Here is a 16,209-nt window from a genome sequence, read left to right as displayed (position 1 = left end):
GAAAATTTCGAAGTAAGCCTCGATTTTTTTTAATAGGTAAATACGTCCCGGTACCATAAAATAAAAATAATTAATAAATTTATAATATTCAAATTGTGGAAACTTGCATCGCATCAATAATCGTAAAAACCCTGAATCGAAAATTTCTTCGCCTTCGTTACATAATTCTTCTAATTGGTAAAGCGATCTTTAATTGCTCTGCTGTACAGATATCTCAATTTAAATGCGACCTGCCAAAATGCGATGCTTCATCTCTCGCCGCAGATTGACAAGTTGATTGATTACTTCAGAAAGAAAGTGTAACTAATAGGTACATTGCTTTCGTTGCAGCATGTAACAAGTAAATAAAGTTACAAGCAATCTGCGTTGAAATCAAACTTACATTCAAAAAACCGGGCAAGTGCGAGTCGGACTCGCGCACGAAGGGTTCCGTACCATAATGCAAAAAAAAAACAAAAAAAAGCAAAAAAAAAATACGGTCACCCATCCAAGTACTGACCACTCCCGACGTTGCTTAACTTTGGTCAAAAATCACGTTTGTTGTATGGGAGCCCCATTTAAATCATTATTTTATTCTGTTTTTATTAGTATTTGTTGTTATAGCGGCAACAGAAATACATCATCTGTGAAAATTTCAACTGTCTAGCCATCACGGTTCGTGAGATACAGCCTGGTGACAGACGGACGGACGGATGGACGGACGGACGGACGGACGGACGGACGGACAGCGAAGTCTTAGTAATAGGGTCCCGTTTTACCCTTTGGGTACGGAACCCTAAAAAGAAAAATTAAAAAACAAGACCAAAGTGAGAACGAAGTTTTGCACGGAACACTAAAAATTTATGAAATGAGACATTCAGATGTCAGCTGGAGCTGTAATTTATTGATATGACATTACTCGGTGGCAAACAAGCATACGGGCCGCCTGATGGTAAGGAGACTCTGTAGCCTATGGACGCCTCCAAAGTGTTATATGCGCGTTGCCGGCGCACACGGCGCACAAGAAACGTGATATTTTTGCGTAATGGTATAGAACCCTTTGTGCGCGCGTCCGATTCGCACTTGGCCGGTTTTTAATCCTATCTAGCATCTAAACAAACAAACTTTCACATTAACATAATTAGCGGGAAAACCGGATCCACAATATAAACACAATGTAATGGAGTCAGTCAGAGTGGGTTTATTCGATAACAAGAATAGTTAGACCAAGATAAGCCTGCAACGATTTTGATAGCACACGCAGTGCAAGTGTTATTTACACGTCATAATTTCATAGAACTTTGACATTTAATCCTGTACCAGACTGACATTTCAAAAATGACAATCAAATGTCAGTCTGACTCATCGTAAATAGAACACATGTTTGGAGTGCCGTATGTGGGAAATATATTAAAATAACACTTGCACTACCTCTCTAAATTGTAATTATAATGTAATTGTAACTTAATTCATCTTATTTAATTTCAATTTTGACGTGTAGGTAATATGTAATTATATTATTAATAAATGAGTATAAGTATGAGTATCGGCCTAATTTGAAATTTAGGATACGTCAAATATTACGTCTGAATTTTACGATACGAATTAGATAGGTATATCAGCATCAATAGTTAGTGACGTTACTTCAAACAAAAACGTCACTTTTGACACTGACATATCTAATACATATCGTATCTAGACGTAATATTTGACAAATCGTATAGTTTGAATAGGTTCGTATGGCTGCTGTTCGACGCAACGTTGGCACAACTGCGCAGCGACGCCATTTTCCACAACGCTGACTAGACGCCGACGCTCAAAAAGTGTGGGATGGCCGACTGATTTATTCCATCATAACGAAGTGTTTATACGTCATGCTATCTTATTTAACATCACATCTCTAATCTGCGGCGATACGGACATTATGGACATTATCTTAACTAAATCAGTGCGTGTTCTAACTTATACTAACTTACTAAGTAATCGACACGCGCTGATTTTGCTGACCGCCGTAATGACGTTCATTCCGTCTTTCCGTCACTCATTTTATCAAGGAAATAGATACAGCGGCGGCAGCACAGCAGCCGCGTACGTCACGTCACGATATCGAATGAAATTTACACTAGGACGGACCGGGTTACGCTGCTCAGTGCTCACAGTCGTGACATTCAACTCACACGAACTGCCGTATTCGAACTTGAAGATATTCACAAGAGACGACACGTACTAGATCCATTCTAGATACGTTATAGTTTAGATATCAACTAGTTCTCTTTTGTAGCGCAATTCGGGCAACCAAAGTCACTTTTACGTTAGATAGAGTAAGATATCTATTAGATGTGAATTGGATCTCAAAGTCGTATCCTGTGGAAATCGTTCAAGTGTATCTCCAGAATCGCGCAAATGTCAAATTTGACAGGATGTCTAATAGATATCTATTTCAAAATCCGAATCGGGCCCGAACAATAGAAAGATATACGCCGATGTCGTATGACCAAAATGATGAAAGTCAGCATGATTATGAAAAAGTTTATGAATGTATGTCCTTTGATATAATGAGCTTTCTAAGACGGCCACGGCCAATTTCTGTGAAGCCAAATCTAGCTTTCTAGGTTTAGATTATGATGATTGAGCATGGCAGATTTGCGATTAGGTCCCACATTGCGGTCTAACTGCCTGCTCACTTTCGTTGACGCCTGAAATAACAAACGTAGTTTTTTATGGACAAACTAACTAGATTATTTAAGCTGAACTATTTGATATTTGGGCGTTTTCTAAAATAAATATCGAAAACCTGATTCTCACAGATCCTGGTGCTTTTGGGTTCTTTCAACTCAGAATCACTAGCATATTCAATTCTGATGATAAAATAAAATGTCCCAAAGATTTGTATAGGTACAAGGTACAAGTGAAATTTTTTTTCATACTAAAACGTGACGTAATGGAATGGACATTTTGGGACATATTTTTTTATTGGCGGGATGGAGAATGCTGTCGATTCTGAGTAGAATGAGTCCAAGAACATCCAGATTTGAAGGAATCAGGTTTTTAATATTTATTTTAGAAAACGCCCATTTAGGGGTATGATGGTTGTGTTATTATCGCCTATCGTGTAAATTAATCTCACTCTTACATATTAGTAAAGAACATAGGACCATCATAATGCAATGCCGTTAGAGAAATGCCGTTCCAATGATGTGATTGATTAATAGATTTAATAGTAGTTGAAAGGATGTTATTCTTGAATGCTGCGGCAGGGGGGTGGGGGTGGGGGGAACTGGGGAAAGGACGGCGTTCCGCTGAGTGTCGAAACCTGAACGACAGAGTCATACTGCGGACAGAGTGGTACTGAGCTACTGTGCATTTTTATGTGCTTAATAGTGATTTTCAGTTCACGTTTTTATGACTTAAACACATTGTTATACACAGTATAACCCACTTAAGAAAGGTCTGAAGGGCCACATAACCCTGAAGAGAGCACGTAACCCTGAAGAGACCACGTAACCCTGAAGAGATCACGAAACCCTGAAGAGACCACGTAACCCTGAAGAGACCATGTAACCCTGAAGAGATCACGTAACCCTGAAGAGATCACGTAACCCTGAAGAGACCTCGTAACCCTGAATAGATCACGTAACCCTGAAGAGACCACGTAACCCTGAAGGAAAAGACAAAAGGAAAGCGATTTAAGCGTAAAAAATGTGTCAAAACAGATTACGGAGACAAGAAGGCCTATTTTGATTGTAATAAAAGGTTATGAATTTGATCTGAACTCGTTATAAATCTGAACTTGTGATAAAAAGGGTGTTATTAAGATTAAAATGTAGTTGTTTATATGCTTACCTGACTCAAGGAATGAAGAGAAATGAGTAGGTACGGTTTGTTTTAAACGAGAGTGTTGGCTGTCAGTATGAATTTATGTCGATAGATGGCGCGATGGAACATTAAAATTAATTTCTTGTTGATAACGGACCGTATAATATGATATACGGTCTGTTATCACACTTATCACAGTAATGTCACACATTTTATATAAGTTTGACATTATTGATGACATTGCCACACTTGTTACTGCAAATACATGTAGAGTTAGCTTGGACCAACTCTATCGCAGTATGACTGACGCGTTTGTTCTCCGCGCATATCCTACTTGCGCAAGAGCAGATCCCGTCGGGCGGAATGCTAGGCGCGGTCTATCCTTATTGGCGGAGCGTTGAGAAACTTATCACTAGATACTTCCAGTTCAAATCCATTTAATTCACCTGTTGGGGCATTCCAGAAGTTTTGGGAACGTGACGCTAATTTTAACACTTCTGATAAAGCTCATAAATATCTTAACACGCACTGTAGCACCTTGACAATAGAGGCGTGTTCAGATTATTTATTTATTTAAATTTGATTGCACAAAACATACAAATAATGTACAAATGGCGGACTTAATGCCTAATGGCATTCTCTACCAGTCAACCATCGGGCCAAACAGATATTTGTGAGCACAATGGCCGCTCCGATATATCTTATGGCGATTGTACTGTGTTTTCCTACTAGATCTAGCTCGTTATCAATTTTCCTTCATAAGTAAGTAATACAAGGCTAGGTTAGCAAATCATCGTTTGCGAAATTTAAAAGTAAATGTCTAACGTGTGTTTTACAAAGAGCGAAATGGAAATTAAGTAGTCCTATTAGTATTGCGATAGGCTGTTATTGCTCATATCTAAAATATAAAGATAGTTATTATTCCAGTAGGCTTATTAAGGCAAGGTATGCAGTAGGCGCATATGTACTTACGTCAAATAAAGCCACACCGGCAAACCCTACAGCTCTGACTCGAGAAGTTTTAAGTCCCCCCTTAATTGGAAGCGGGTATCCCAATATGGAACCGGTACAAACACGGCGGGACACATCATTTCAAAAAATTACATCCTATAATTAAGATGAATTACGAGTAAAAAAGAAAAAAATACAATTTAAATTACCTACTAGTATTCATGCAATTTTTACAAACAGTAGATACGTTTCTTTATATGAATTAAAAATAATTATACATGTTTATCAAATCATACAAATACGTAGCTCTTTCAGAAAACATAAATAAAAACATAAAAACAATTTACATAGTTATAAAAATCGTGAAAATTAAAAAAAAGAAATGTGTTGTAAATTTCATTTGTAAAAATCGTGAAAGTTTAAATCAATATCCATAATCGTTTTATAACACGATTATAAAGTTCGAACCTTTCTTGTCGACAAGATTAATGCCGCAACGGTAATGTTGCAGTCGTTATCCGAACGTCACCTTTAACGGGTCCTATAACCCTTTCAGTCTAAGGAATATACTCGTATACCTATTTCCCACATACGACAGTTCAAACATGTGTTCTATTTTCGATGAGTAAGGCTGACATTTGACTGTCATTTTTGAAATGTCAGCCTGGGTTAATGATTCTTCTTGATCGGGACACTCTTGACAGAGCGCTCGTGGTCATCATTGGAAGTCTCCCTTTGTGACACGTTAGACGGCTCGCCTCCACTCCTCTCTAACGGCTGCGCGTTTAGCGCAAGCAAGGGGCCGTCCATTGCTGCCTTTATTTGGTCCGTCCACCTCATGGGCGACCTTCCTCGCGCTCGGGTACTCTGCCCTGCCACCAGTCGCTCTATGGATACATCTCCACGTCGAGAAACGTGTCCAAAGAAGGTGAGGATGCGAGCTTGAACGATGGAGGATAGACGCTGCTTGATGCCGAGCTCTTGGAGTATGGAGACGTTGGTGCGGTGTTCGGTCCACGATACCCCAAGCATTCTTCGCCAGCACCACATTTCCAGGGCATCCACCCTCTTCCTCTCACTCTCCCGTAGGGCCCACGTCTCAGCGGCGTGGAGAAATATGGGGAATACAAGTGCTCCAACGAGCTGGATTTTTGTGGCTTCTGTGATGTTACGATTCCGCCATATTTTTCGTAACTTGTCCATAGCGCTTCTGTGATTGCCATACGACGTTTGATCTCGTCTACACATCCTCCGTTGTTGGGTTAATGATTAAGTGGTCTTTAAGTCATTATCGGTATTGTGAATCTCATTCATTGACGTAAGTATTTAATATTCACGTTGTTTACGCGTCAACTGAGAACATCATACATAATGTCTGCAATTTAAAAAACGCAAGTACATTGTTATTGTTTATGTACATCGAAGAACTTGATTCCTGATAACTGTGAAACCTTTTCACATTTAGGTACTTAACCACTACCACCAGTTTTGACATTGACAGATACGCTCGCGTCTAAGTAACTTACTTTCTATGCATCTCGCTCGTACTCGCATATTAGTGCAAGCGAGATGTATAAGAAGTAACTTACGTAGACGCGAGCAGGCGTGGCTCACTCCGCGATTTCGTCGCTTTGCTACAGGTAGCTAAAAGTACATCCGTTCCACACCAATTTTGGGGAAAGCCATAAGCCGCGCGTGGCGCTGTCGCCACCTAGCGGCTATATCTGTGCTGATCATAACAGACGCGTTTTGTTAGAGAGTGAGTCTTCTGTACCTAGTACTATTATTTATTCTGTGACGCGAGCGTATCTGTCAATGTCAAAACTGGTGGTAGCCGTACTTAAGTACCTACTACCGACAAAAGAATTGAGATCTACGTATATGGATGCAAAGTTCTGAGCTGTGTAGAAAACCCTGAAATTATAAATGATTTGTTTTGGCTAGTTTTTACGTATAGGCTATATTGTCTATGTTACTTTTCTTAAAATTTTTGTTGGTAAAAACCAGCCAATCAAATCCTATACAATTTCAGGATTTTCTACACGACACAGAACTTGGCATCCATATAAAAGATCTCAATTCCTTTGTCGGCGAGTCAGCCACGACACATATTCTTAATATTGAACTTGGCTCTCATTTCACATTTATATTTTAATTGGGATTGTATGTACAGTCAACGGTAAAAATATGGGTGTACAAATCATTTCAAAAATATGTCCCATAACTCTTATATCAGTGAATTAAGAACTATGGGACATATTTTTGAGAAAGTTGTCTACACCCATATTTTTACCGTTGACTGTACCTACATATTCCTATGCCTGTATTAATAGCTAGTAAGTTACTAAACATCCTCGCTTCACACGAATGGCCCTATTTCTTGACCTTTTTAGCAATGTAGGCAGTAACATTTAATTATACCGCGTAAAATCTGAGGCAAGTATAAATCAGTAAATTCATTACCATAAGAAGAAAAGGCCACATTTCCGGTTATTACCAGTTCACTGACAGGCCACCATTGCAACTCGAAAATTATCGGTTCAAATAACATCCTTACAGAACCCTTGACAGGGTCATTAAACCGTCCAAAACAATAAAAGGTGATATTGTAACCTTCGGAACAGAGTAAAAGAAGCCGCATTCGAAATTTAAAAACCTTAGTTTGATTTGACATTAAATGAGCGTTTTCAAAAAAATATATTGAAAACTCGATTTGGGTATTTTTGGGTTGTATCAGAATCACTGCATATTTAATCCTGATGCCAAAAAGTTCAATTTTTTTATAAAAATTTCAGTTTCCACTACGTCGTGCACATTCAAGTGAAATAAATTCGTTTTAGTACGAATGACGTGACGATGTGACGTAATGGAACGGACATTTCAGGACATCTTTTTTTAATGCTAGGATAGAGAATGCGGACGATTCTGAGTAAAATGAGCATAAGAAAGTCCCCATTTGTAAGAATCAGGTTTTTAGTTTTTTTTTCGGAAAAAGCTCAAATACACGTATCTATTCTATCTAGTGCATCTTGCGTGCACAAATATACAGGGTATTTTTCGCTATCTGTAGCCATTATTGTGCAAAGTGATAAAATTGGACATTCTGAACAACTTTATTAAGGAACCAAATCAAATTTATCAATATCGACCGATCAGATATGGCTAAAGTTAAAAAAGAACCCTATAAATACAACCCAGATGCACTGCAAGAAATGTCAAATCAATAAATACTGTGTATATTTAATTTGAATGTGACTCATGTTGTTGACGACTTCGCCCTATAATTATTAAGGCAAATAAAACGAAATATCAATTTTCTTTCCTGTCAGTGCTAAGTTACAGTTATGGGCAGGTAATTGGTTTTCTCGTCTGATTCCGGTATCTTTATAGGCTATATTTTTAGTTTCCTTACAGTTTTTAATAGTAACTCTGATTCTTGTAGCGATTAATTAAGTTGTAATTTTTCTTTATTGTTACAACATAATGTTAAATAATTATATACACGTATACAATGTATACAGGTCGAACCAGCGTAGTTTAATATACCGACTTCAGTCAGCTTAAAATATGTATGTATACATATGTATTACCTAACCCTTTGCCTATGTACTTATGATTGTTTTAATGTAATAAATTTTTGTTGGAGTCTAAGCTCTTACCCCCTACCCCATGCTTAAAAAAAAAAAATACCGACTTCAGTCAGCTTAAAATTTCAAACATTTTTGGGCATTGTATTAAGTGCGTGTTAGTGTTGGTAAAACCTTCGAATCCTCTACTTTAAGACGACTCACTTTTTTAGATTCTTATATATACATAGGTATACTTAATTAAGTCGATACTCGAGATCTTTTCAACTTCTTAAAGGCACGAGAGAGATTGAAGTCGTTTTCAGACTTTCAATTTTGTTTTGCAAAGAATGTGTAAATTAATTGTCTTCATGTGTACAATTCGTAGGTTAGGTAACTATATAAACCATAAAATAAAATATATTCATTGCTATTATTAAGAAAAAACCTGCTGGTCGTGCTTGATACTTTAAAAAATCGGAAGTTTTTTAATTACTGGTTCTCGTAAAAAAATATGGTAGATTTCATCAAATTAAGACGCAAAAGATTCGAGTTCCTGCAACACTAAATTCGATGAAACGATTTTTTCCGCTGGACACTCGTGAGTTTCAAGCAATCTACCTACAAAACGACATCGCGTGATCTTATTAGGTACAGTACAGGAAAAAATGGACATTTCATCAGGTCTTTAAGTTTCATCACAATGTAATCAAGTTTGTAAGGAAATAAATATGAAACCAACAAGATCACTATAATACCACCATTATCATTATAATAGTTCTCCACTTACTTGTCTTTATCAAATAAGTAGCGATATATGACATGAAGGAATTCAAACCGCTGCCCTTAAGCTCCATCATCCGACACTTTGGAGGTGGTCGAAAAACTTTCGAGTTTCCAACTGTTTGAGAGACAAAAGATTCCAACGGTCCAAGAAATTACAAGATAACTTATGGTCACAGAAAAATGAATATGAAAGACACTTACCAACTGAACGGTGGTGAGATGCTTCTTCCACCATAGATATTTCTGCATATGTGGTCCCATCGCGGAGCACATGTAGTACGTGTACATGATTATGTGGACCATGTTGTTGACGATGTTGGAGAACGTGCCATGCCCACCTAGAAACATAAGCAAGTTTTTTTTTTTATTTTGGGACAAAAAGAATAACACACAGGGTTTAGGCACAGAAATAGAGTACAGAGGATAATAAAGTGTGAGATTAATAACGCCGTCCACAGGTTACTAGATTACCTACTGATAAATCTACAATATAGGCTAGGTAACAATATAAAGGATATAAAGCTAAATGTAACAATACTTCCATTACAAAATAGGTTTGTAGATACAGTAACAAATTCATATTATCACTTATCAGAAATAGTCTTATACATATAGGGTTAGGTAAGTGAAGGATAAAAGGAACTCAGGAGGTGTTCCAGAAGTTATTTGTTGGTGGACGGAGAGCGGAAAGTAGACTGAAAAAATGATGAATGGATTGTGTGAAAGACGAAAGATAGAGGAGAATGGAAGAGAAAAACATGCTATTGTTTTACAATTCTGATAAAGCTAAGAAGCCGATATTTGGCAAGATAACCGTAACATTAATTAGCTTTAAATTTAACGGATATGTACCATATGACGACGAAGTAGGTAGATCTTCTTGTAAAAGCCCCTCAATGGGAAGTACGTGAGGAGGGATTAATAATAAAGGTTACATTTAGATTGCAACTGGTGCAGCATTGCAACAGCGGAAAACGGGTGATGTCTTTATCAATTTCCTTAAAAAATTAAATACATTGCTGAGGGCCTATCTTACGTACTAAGTTTAAAAGTACGACAAAGAGACAACACGTCGAACGTGGTTCGCGGTAGGCCCTCTGTTATTGCATTTTTGTCATGATGAGTTGATGAAGAATGTGAAACTCTAATGTCTTCGTAAACGCGGTACAAGCGTTATTAGACTTATTAGCTATTGATCGTTTATCCTTATCTGTCATTTTGATTTGACTTATGTTTTTATATTTATATTTTTTTTTATATTGACTATGGGATTTTTTTCTCACCAGCAATGAATTTGACGAGCAGCCACGCCTCGAAAGGAGTGAGGGAGTGGTGGTAGAGGTGAAGCCAGGAGACTTGGCCCTTCTTCTTCCGAAGCACGAAGAATATCGTGTCCGCGAACTCGGAGAGTTTGGAGAAGTAGTACACCCAGCATAGATGCAGCATCTATGGACAGAATAAAAAAATAAGTACACAAAATCCTTTAAAACCACATAGAGCAGAGGGTCCAGAGGAAGAGGAAGACCGAAGATGAGATGGGCAGACACCATAGCAAAAAACATGAGGGCCTGCGACGTTTCAGTAGACGACACGTCCGATCGCGCGAAGTGGAGAGAAAAGACCAGAAAAGTAGACCCCACAATCAGATGGGAATAATAATGCTGAGGAGAGAGAGAGAGAGAGAGAGCAGAGGGTCCTTATTAGGCAGGAGGACTGTTTTTACATAAATTCTGCACCGTAACATGTTAAACTTAACAAAGAGAAATTCGAGAGAAGAAATCCAAACGCGTAACTATCACTTTTTTTATTAAAGAAACAGGATTAAGAATTATGGCTGATAGGCTTTTCGAAAATGTCTTAAATAATGACGAAAACACGTTTCTGTTACACAAGTTATTGCGAATAATCAATGAGTTAAATTTCACTTTTCATCCGCATCCGAAGTCAGGTGACATTGTGGCTGAAACAGGTTTTGTAGCGTCTATAAATTTCATAATATAATGGTTTGGGCGGAATCCCGCTAGTTCATACACATTATTTTGTTTATGATGCCGAGAAATTATTGAAAATAAAGGTAGAGTATCAAACTCATGAAATTATTCTACCGTGCCGGCGCCAATAAAATAAGTACATAAATAAATTAAATGATTTAGCTATTTAGGTATGTGCGTTAAGATAGCTATTTACCTACGTGAATTTTTAACCCTTTTTTCGTAAATTAAGAGATTTGTAACATTAGGCGTGGTTGGCTAAAGTAACCAATTTCTAAGAGTTACGAGGTTTACGACTTTAGTTGACGAAGATAACGCACAGCTAAAATCGTTGAAGGACGTTTAAAACGTTTTAAGTCAAACTCGATATTTATCACAAAGAAAGGTTTCTTGAAATTCAGTAAGGGGGTGAAAATGAAAGTTAAAATTTTGAAGACACCGTATAATTTGTATCGTGTATTTGGGTCAAAACCGTTCGGGAAAACTTACATTTATAGCTTTTAAGAAGAAGTATGTTGGAAAATATCTATAAGGTCCATCAAGAAAATTTGGCTTTAAAGTGCATTTGTTTTATGATGTCCGCAGAAAAGACGCATAGCCCTAATTCATACCTACAAAAGTATTTGACCGTTTGTATGGTAGCCGCCTCCCGATGCCAAGCCCACAATCTCGATTCTGAGAAAGCTTTCTCTGTGCGTGAACTTGACAGAGTTTCATCACAATTGACAGGAAAACACATGGTATCTCTACGTATGTATATATATATCTCCTAATTTATGTTAATATATGTGAAATATTATACACCGTGTTTTTTTGAATTCCGTTATGTAATATCGACCTCTAGTACCCACAACACAAGCCTTATTGAGCTTACTGTGGGACTAGGTCGATCTGTGTAAATTCAAAATCGTCCTATAATATTTATTTATTATTTACAATTATAATTATTTATAATATGCCAAGCTCGGACCTCTAGCTATGGTAGGAATGTAACTGGTGTCATTATATTGTTATTAATGAAATTTAATTATGCCGTGTTATGTTAAACGCCGTAGTAACCGGCATGCTATCATCATGCCACCTCATCTTACGAAATAATTGTTGTAAGCTAGTAAAAAAGATAAATATTTAATAGCGTTCATTTGGATTTCTTTAATGTTTTACAGTTACCTACCTAGTACCTAGGAAACCGGACTAATTCCAATAAATTTCGTAAAAACTAGTGCCTACGTCAAATCATGGGATTAGTTGTCAAGCGGACCCCAGGCTCCCATGAGCCGTGGCAAACTGCCGGGATATTAACGCGAGGAAAAAGAAAAAGAAGAGTTACCTACCTAGTATTTTTATTAGCGTTGGTCTGATGAAAAGTTTGTGTGTAAGGTTGCTAAGTTTGTTTAACCCTCATGCCTTGAAAGCCTCGCAACGCTCAAGATTCAACTTTTCTTACAATCAATCTAATTAATCAGTCAATCAATTTTCTCGTGGTTCATTTTTGTAATCTTTCGCTTGCTCGAGTGTCAATATTAGCACGAGTGGTTAATCAACAACTTTGTCCCCTTTTAAAACAAATAAATAAGTTCATACATATTATAATTTTAATACTCAACTCTCTCGTGTTCAAAGTCGTCATCTGCTATAAAATTTAATCTATAACCATCTATAACTAATACAGTTTACTTATCAAAGAACTTTTTAACTTAAACATTTACCTAAAAAGACCTATCTTCCTGTATTCATAGTTTATACCAAAGGCTCATCGTCCACTGGGCAAATAGGTGACAGGCCAACTATATTAATACCATAAAAACCGGCCAAGTACCAGTCGGACTCGCATTCCAAGGGTACCTACCTTACATTAAGTCCAACTCACGCTTGACTTGACATTTCTAATAAGTTAATGGCCCCCATGTTTGAAATTCATTTGTTTACGTTACATGTTCGTCTTTGGGTCACTAATTTAATATAATGTGGACCAAATTTCAACTTAATTGTTCCAGTAGCTTCCGAGTAAATAGGCTCTGACAGACGGACAGACAGACAGACGCACGAGTGATAAGGGTTCCGTTTTTTCCTTATGAGCCATGGAACCCTAAAAAAGACATATCTTTCCTTATTCATAGTTCGCTAATCGTCCACTGGCTATTCGAGATGCAAGTACTTTACAGAGACCATAATAAATAAAGACCTAACTTACTGTATTCATAGTTCGTTCCAAAGGCTCATTTTACACTGGCTACTCGAGATGACAGGTGGCACTGACACTTGACTTACGGACTCGCGCTTTTTATGGAATGCGGCACTTTCTATCTCGTTTAAGGCTAGCGGGCCAGTGTCGCGGACAAGGGCCTGTTTTGTATGTTTTAAGGCTCCTCTACACGATGGGCCAAAGCTGGCCACTCCAATGGACGCATTTATGCGTTAGAGGAAGCAAGTGATATTGCTATCTCATTCTACCGCATGTCTGCGTCCCTTGGAGTGGCCGGCGTTGGCCCATCGTGTAGAGCCTTTAGCCATTTCCGTGTTTGCCAATTATCTTTTTCCTCGCGTTATCCCGGGATTTTGCCACGACTCATGGGGGCTTGGGGTCCGCTTGATAACTAATCCAAAGAATCTGACCTGCCAAACCAGAGGGAAACTAGGCCTTATTGGGATTAGTCCGGTTTCCTCACGATCTCTGCCTTCACCGAAAAGCCACTGGTAAATATCAAATAATATTTCGTCCATAAGTTCCGAAAAACTTATTGGTACGAGCCGAGGTTTGAACCCGTGAATTCCGGATTGAAAGTCACACGCTCTTACCTATATAGAATTAAATTAGTGGTATAAATACTGTGACTGCTTTTTATAAATGACGAAATTTATAATTACGAGTTTTATCCTATTCATTCATATTAATTTATACCACACCAGCTCGTAAAGGCTTGCTCGTTATTGTTCAAAAACTGACGAGAAAGTTGCGTTTTATCCACAAAAGAGAGAAAGTAATTTTGCAAATTTTGAGTTGTGTCCTTATGTTGGCTGGTAGTTTATTAATGATGATTTTAAAGATATGTAAATATTGAATGAAGTTCATTTGGTTTTTATTTTGCTTTGATGCATTACAGTTACTGTTTTCCTCGCGTTGGGGTGGTGAAAAAATTGTGTTTCACTCGGTGACAAAATTTATTTTTCTCAAAAATGGACGGCAAAGTCGACGTTGCCGTCTAAAAAATAAGTCGCGAAGCGCGTAGTTTATGGTCAGTCAAAAATTAAAAAGTTAAAAACATTGCAGTCTCGATTTTGGGACTGCAATGTTGCATACAAATTCCATTATTTGTCGAGTTCCAAATTTTTTTAAAGTTGAAATGGCCATATCAAATGAAGGCACAGGCCCATTAAACAGCCAAACAGATGATTAGTACCGCGACTATTTAGGTGTCTCAAATAGGTTGGCGTATTTTCGGCAGAAAAATACGCTTCTATTTTTTTATTTAAAAAATAAAAAAGCGGCAAGGGCTTTTTTCTGTGAAAATATATACGTAAGAACGTTGCTTTTGTATAATATTTCTATAATATTTGTATTTCTTGCACCATTTTTGAGAAAAGCACTATATATGACTCGGCTGGAAGGCTACTTGCTGGCTTCGGATTCAATTAAACGGACTCCCAAGGTCGTCCGTTTAAAACGAATCCTCAGCCTGCAAGTAGCTACTTCCGAGCCTCGACAATAATGTACTATAACCTTCGTGTCTTGAAGACCTCGCAACACTCAAGGTTTCACTTTAAAAAAAATTGGAATCTCTCGCTTGCTCGGGAATCAATATTAGCAAGAGCGATAAAACAATAACTTAAATACTTTAATGAATATAAATCCTAAATACTTGTGCAGGGTTCTAAGTTCACCAAATGCGCAACAACGCAACATCAGCTCTTATTTTGCAATTATTTTAATAATTAATAAACATGATGTATATAGTATATTGGATTGATATTAGAACAGATAAAGAAGCCATTCTACTGTAGCAAATACTTTCAAATAAAACTATTAGAGAAAACTAGTTTTTTAGATACTAGTATCTACCTCAATAAAACCGGAAGTATCCGAATTATTTAACAATGCAAAAAATATTATCAAACCACTTTGATGTCTCTCAAGTATATTCGCTTATATGTGTGTGTCAAAATCTAGACTCGCTATTTTAAAAGCTAGTAATCTAGATCTACCTCAATAAAATCTGAAGTATCCGATTATTAAACGATACAAAAAATGTTAGGTATCAACCCACTTTGATGCCCATCAAATACATTTTCGCTTGTGTGTGTGTCCAAATATAGACTCGCCATTTCAGCTATGAAGTGCTAAAAGGAAAGCACCCAACAAAGCACGATGACACAACACTTTCGAGCCCGGTCCGAAAGAAAGTAAAGCTTGTGCCGTTATCGCTGTAGTTGCCGCAAAGTAACTGGCGACTAAGTTCATAATGTATTATGCTGTCTCCTTTACCCTTGTTAAGACCAACCAAGAGTGAAAGAGATGGCACTATCACCATATGACCTGACTCGCCAAGTATAGACTGGTCGGTCAAATCGTCTGTCAACGTCATAATTAATAGCTTGAATGAAAAGTTTGACGGATTTCCGGTAGAAATTAAAAATGGGAGTCTTTTTGCTCTTGAAGAGTATTATTGATAATTTATCTTGCAGTACCTAAACTACCATGGAGGTGTGGAGCTAAGAATTAGTATTGAAACGCGTTTAGAGTTAGACCAAGAAAAGTCTGCAACGATTTTGACAGCACGCGCAGTGCAACTGTCATTTTAAACGTCAAACTTCTATCAAATTATGACACTAACACTTACACTTTATAAACACTTGCACTGCCCATATAACCATTCCAGTCGCAGAATCATCAAAGTGGTAACTAAATGTCAAATGTGTCGTAACAGAGTCCACACAATGTGTCTAGAATTGTTTCGAAACAAAGTGTCGTCGCCGTGTGTACACTTTTCCGAAACAAGGTGTCGACACATTTGTGTGCACTTTGCGTGCGGTTTGCGACTAAATCTGACAGCAAATTTGTGACAGCAAATGTCAATATAAAATACCTCTTGAAAACCAAGGTTTGTCAAACTATTATTAGT

The 16,209-nt window shown here is 37.5% G+C and overlaps 1 protein-coding gene across 1 annotated transcript in view; it reads right to left on the bottom strand.

Moving 5' to 3' along the window:
- The window catches only part of LOC134665720 (very long chain fatty acid elongase 7-like), a 40,385-nt gene that overhangs the window by 5,250 nt on the left and 18,926 nt on the right, over window positions 1-16,209 (bottom strand). The window contains exons 5-6 of the mRNA XM_063522690.1: window positions 10,382-10,544; window positions 9,300-9,436 (exon numbers count right to left, since the gene is read on the bottom strand). Of these exons, the coding sequence (XP_063378760.1) occupies window positions 9,300-9,436; window positions 10,382-10,544 (300 nt within the window). The remainder of the gene's footprint in view (window positions 1-9,299; window positions 9,437-10,381; window positions 10,545-16,209) is intronic.

Source organism: Cydia fagiglandana, chromosome 7 (genome assembly GCF_963556715.1).
Source record: "Cydia fagiglandana chromosome 7, ilCydFagi1.1, whole genome shotgun sequence".
NCBI lineage: Eukaryota > Metazoa > Arthropoda > Insecta > Lepidoptera > Tortricidae > Cydia > Cydia fagiglandana.
Note: the sequence above shows the minus strand (reverse complement) of the source record. Positions and strands in the feature narration are given on the sequence as shown.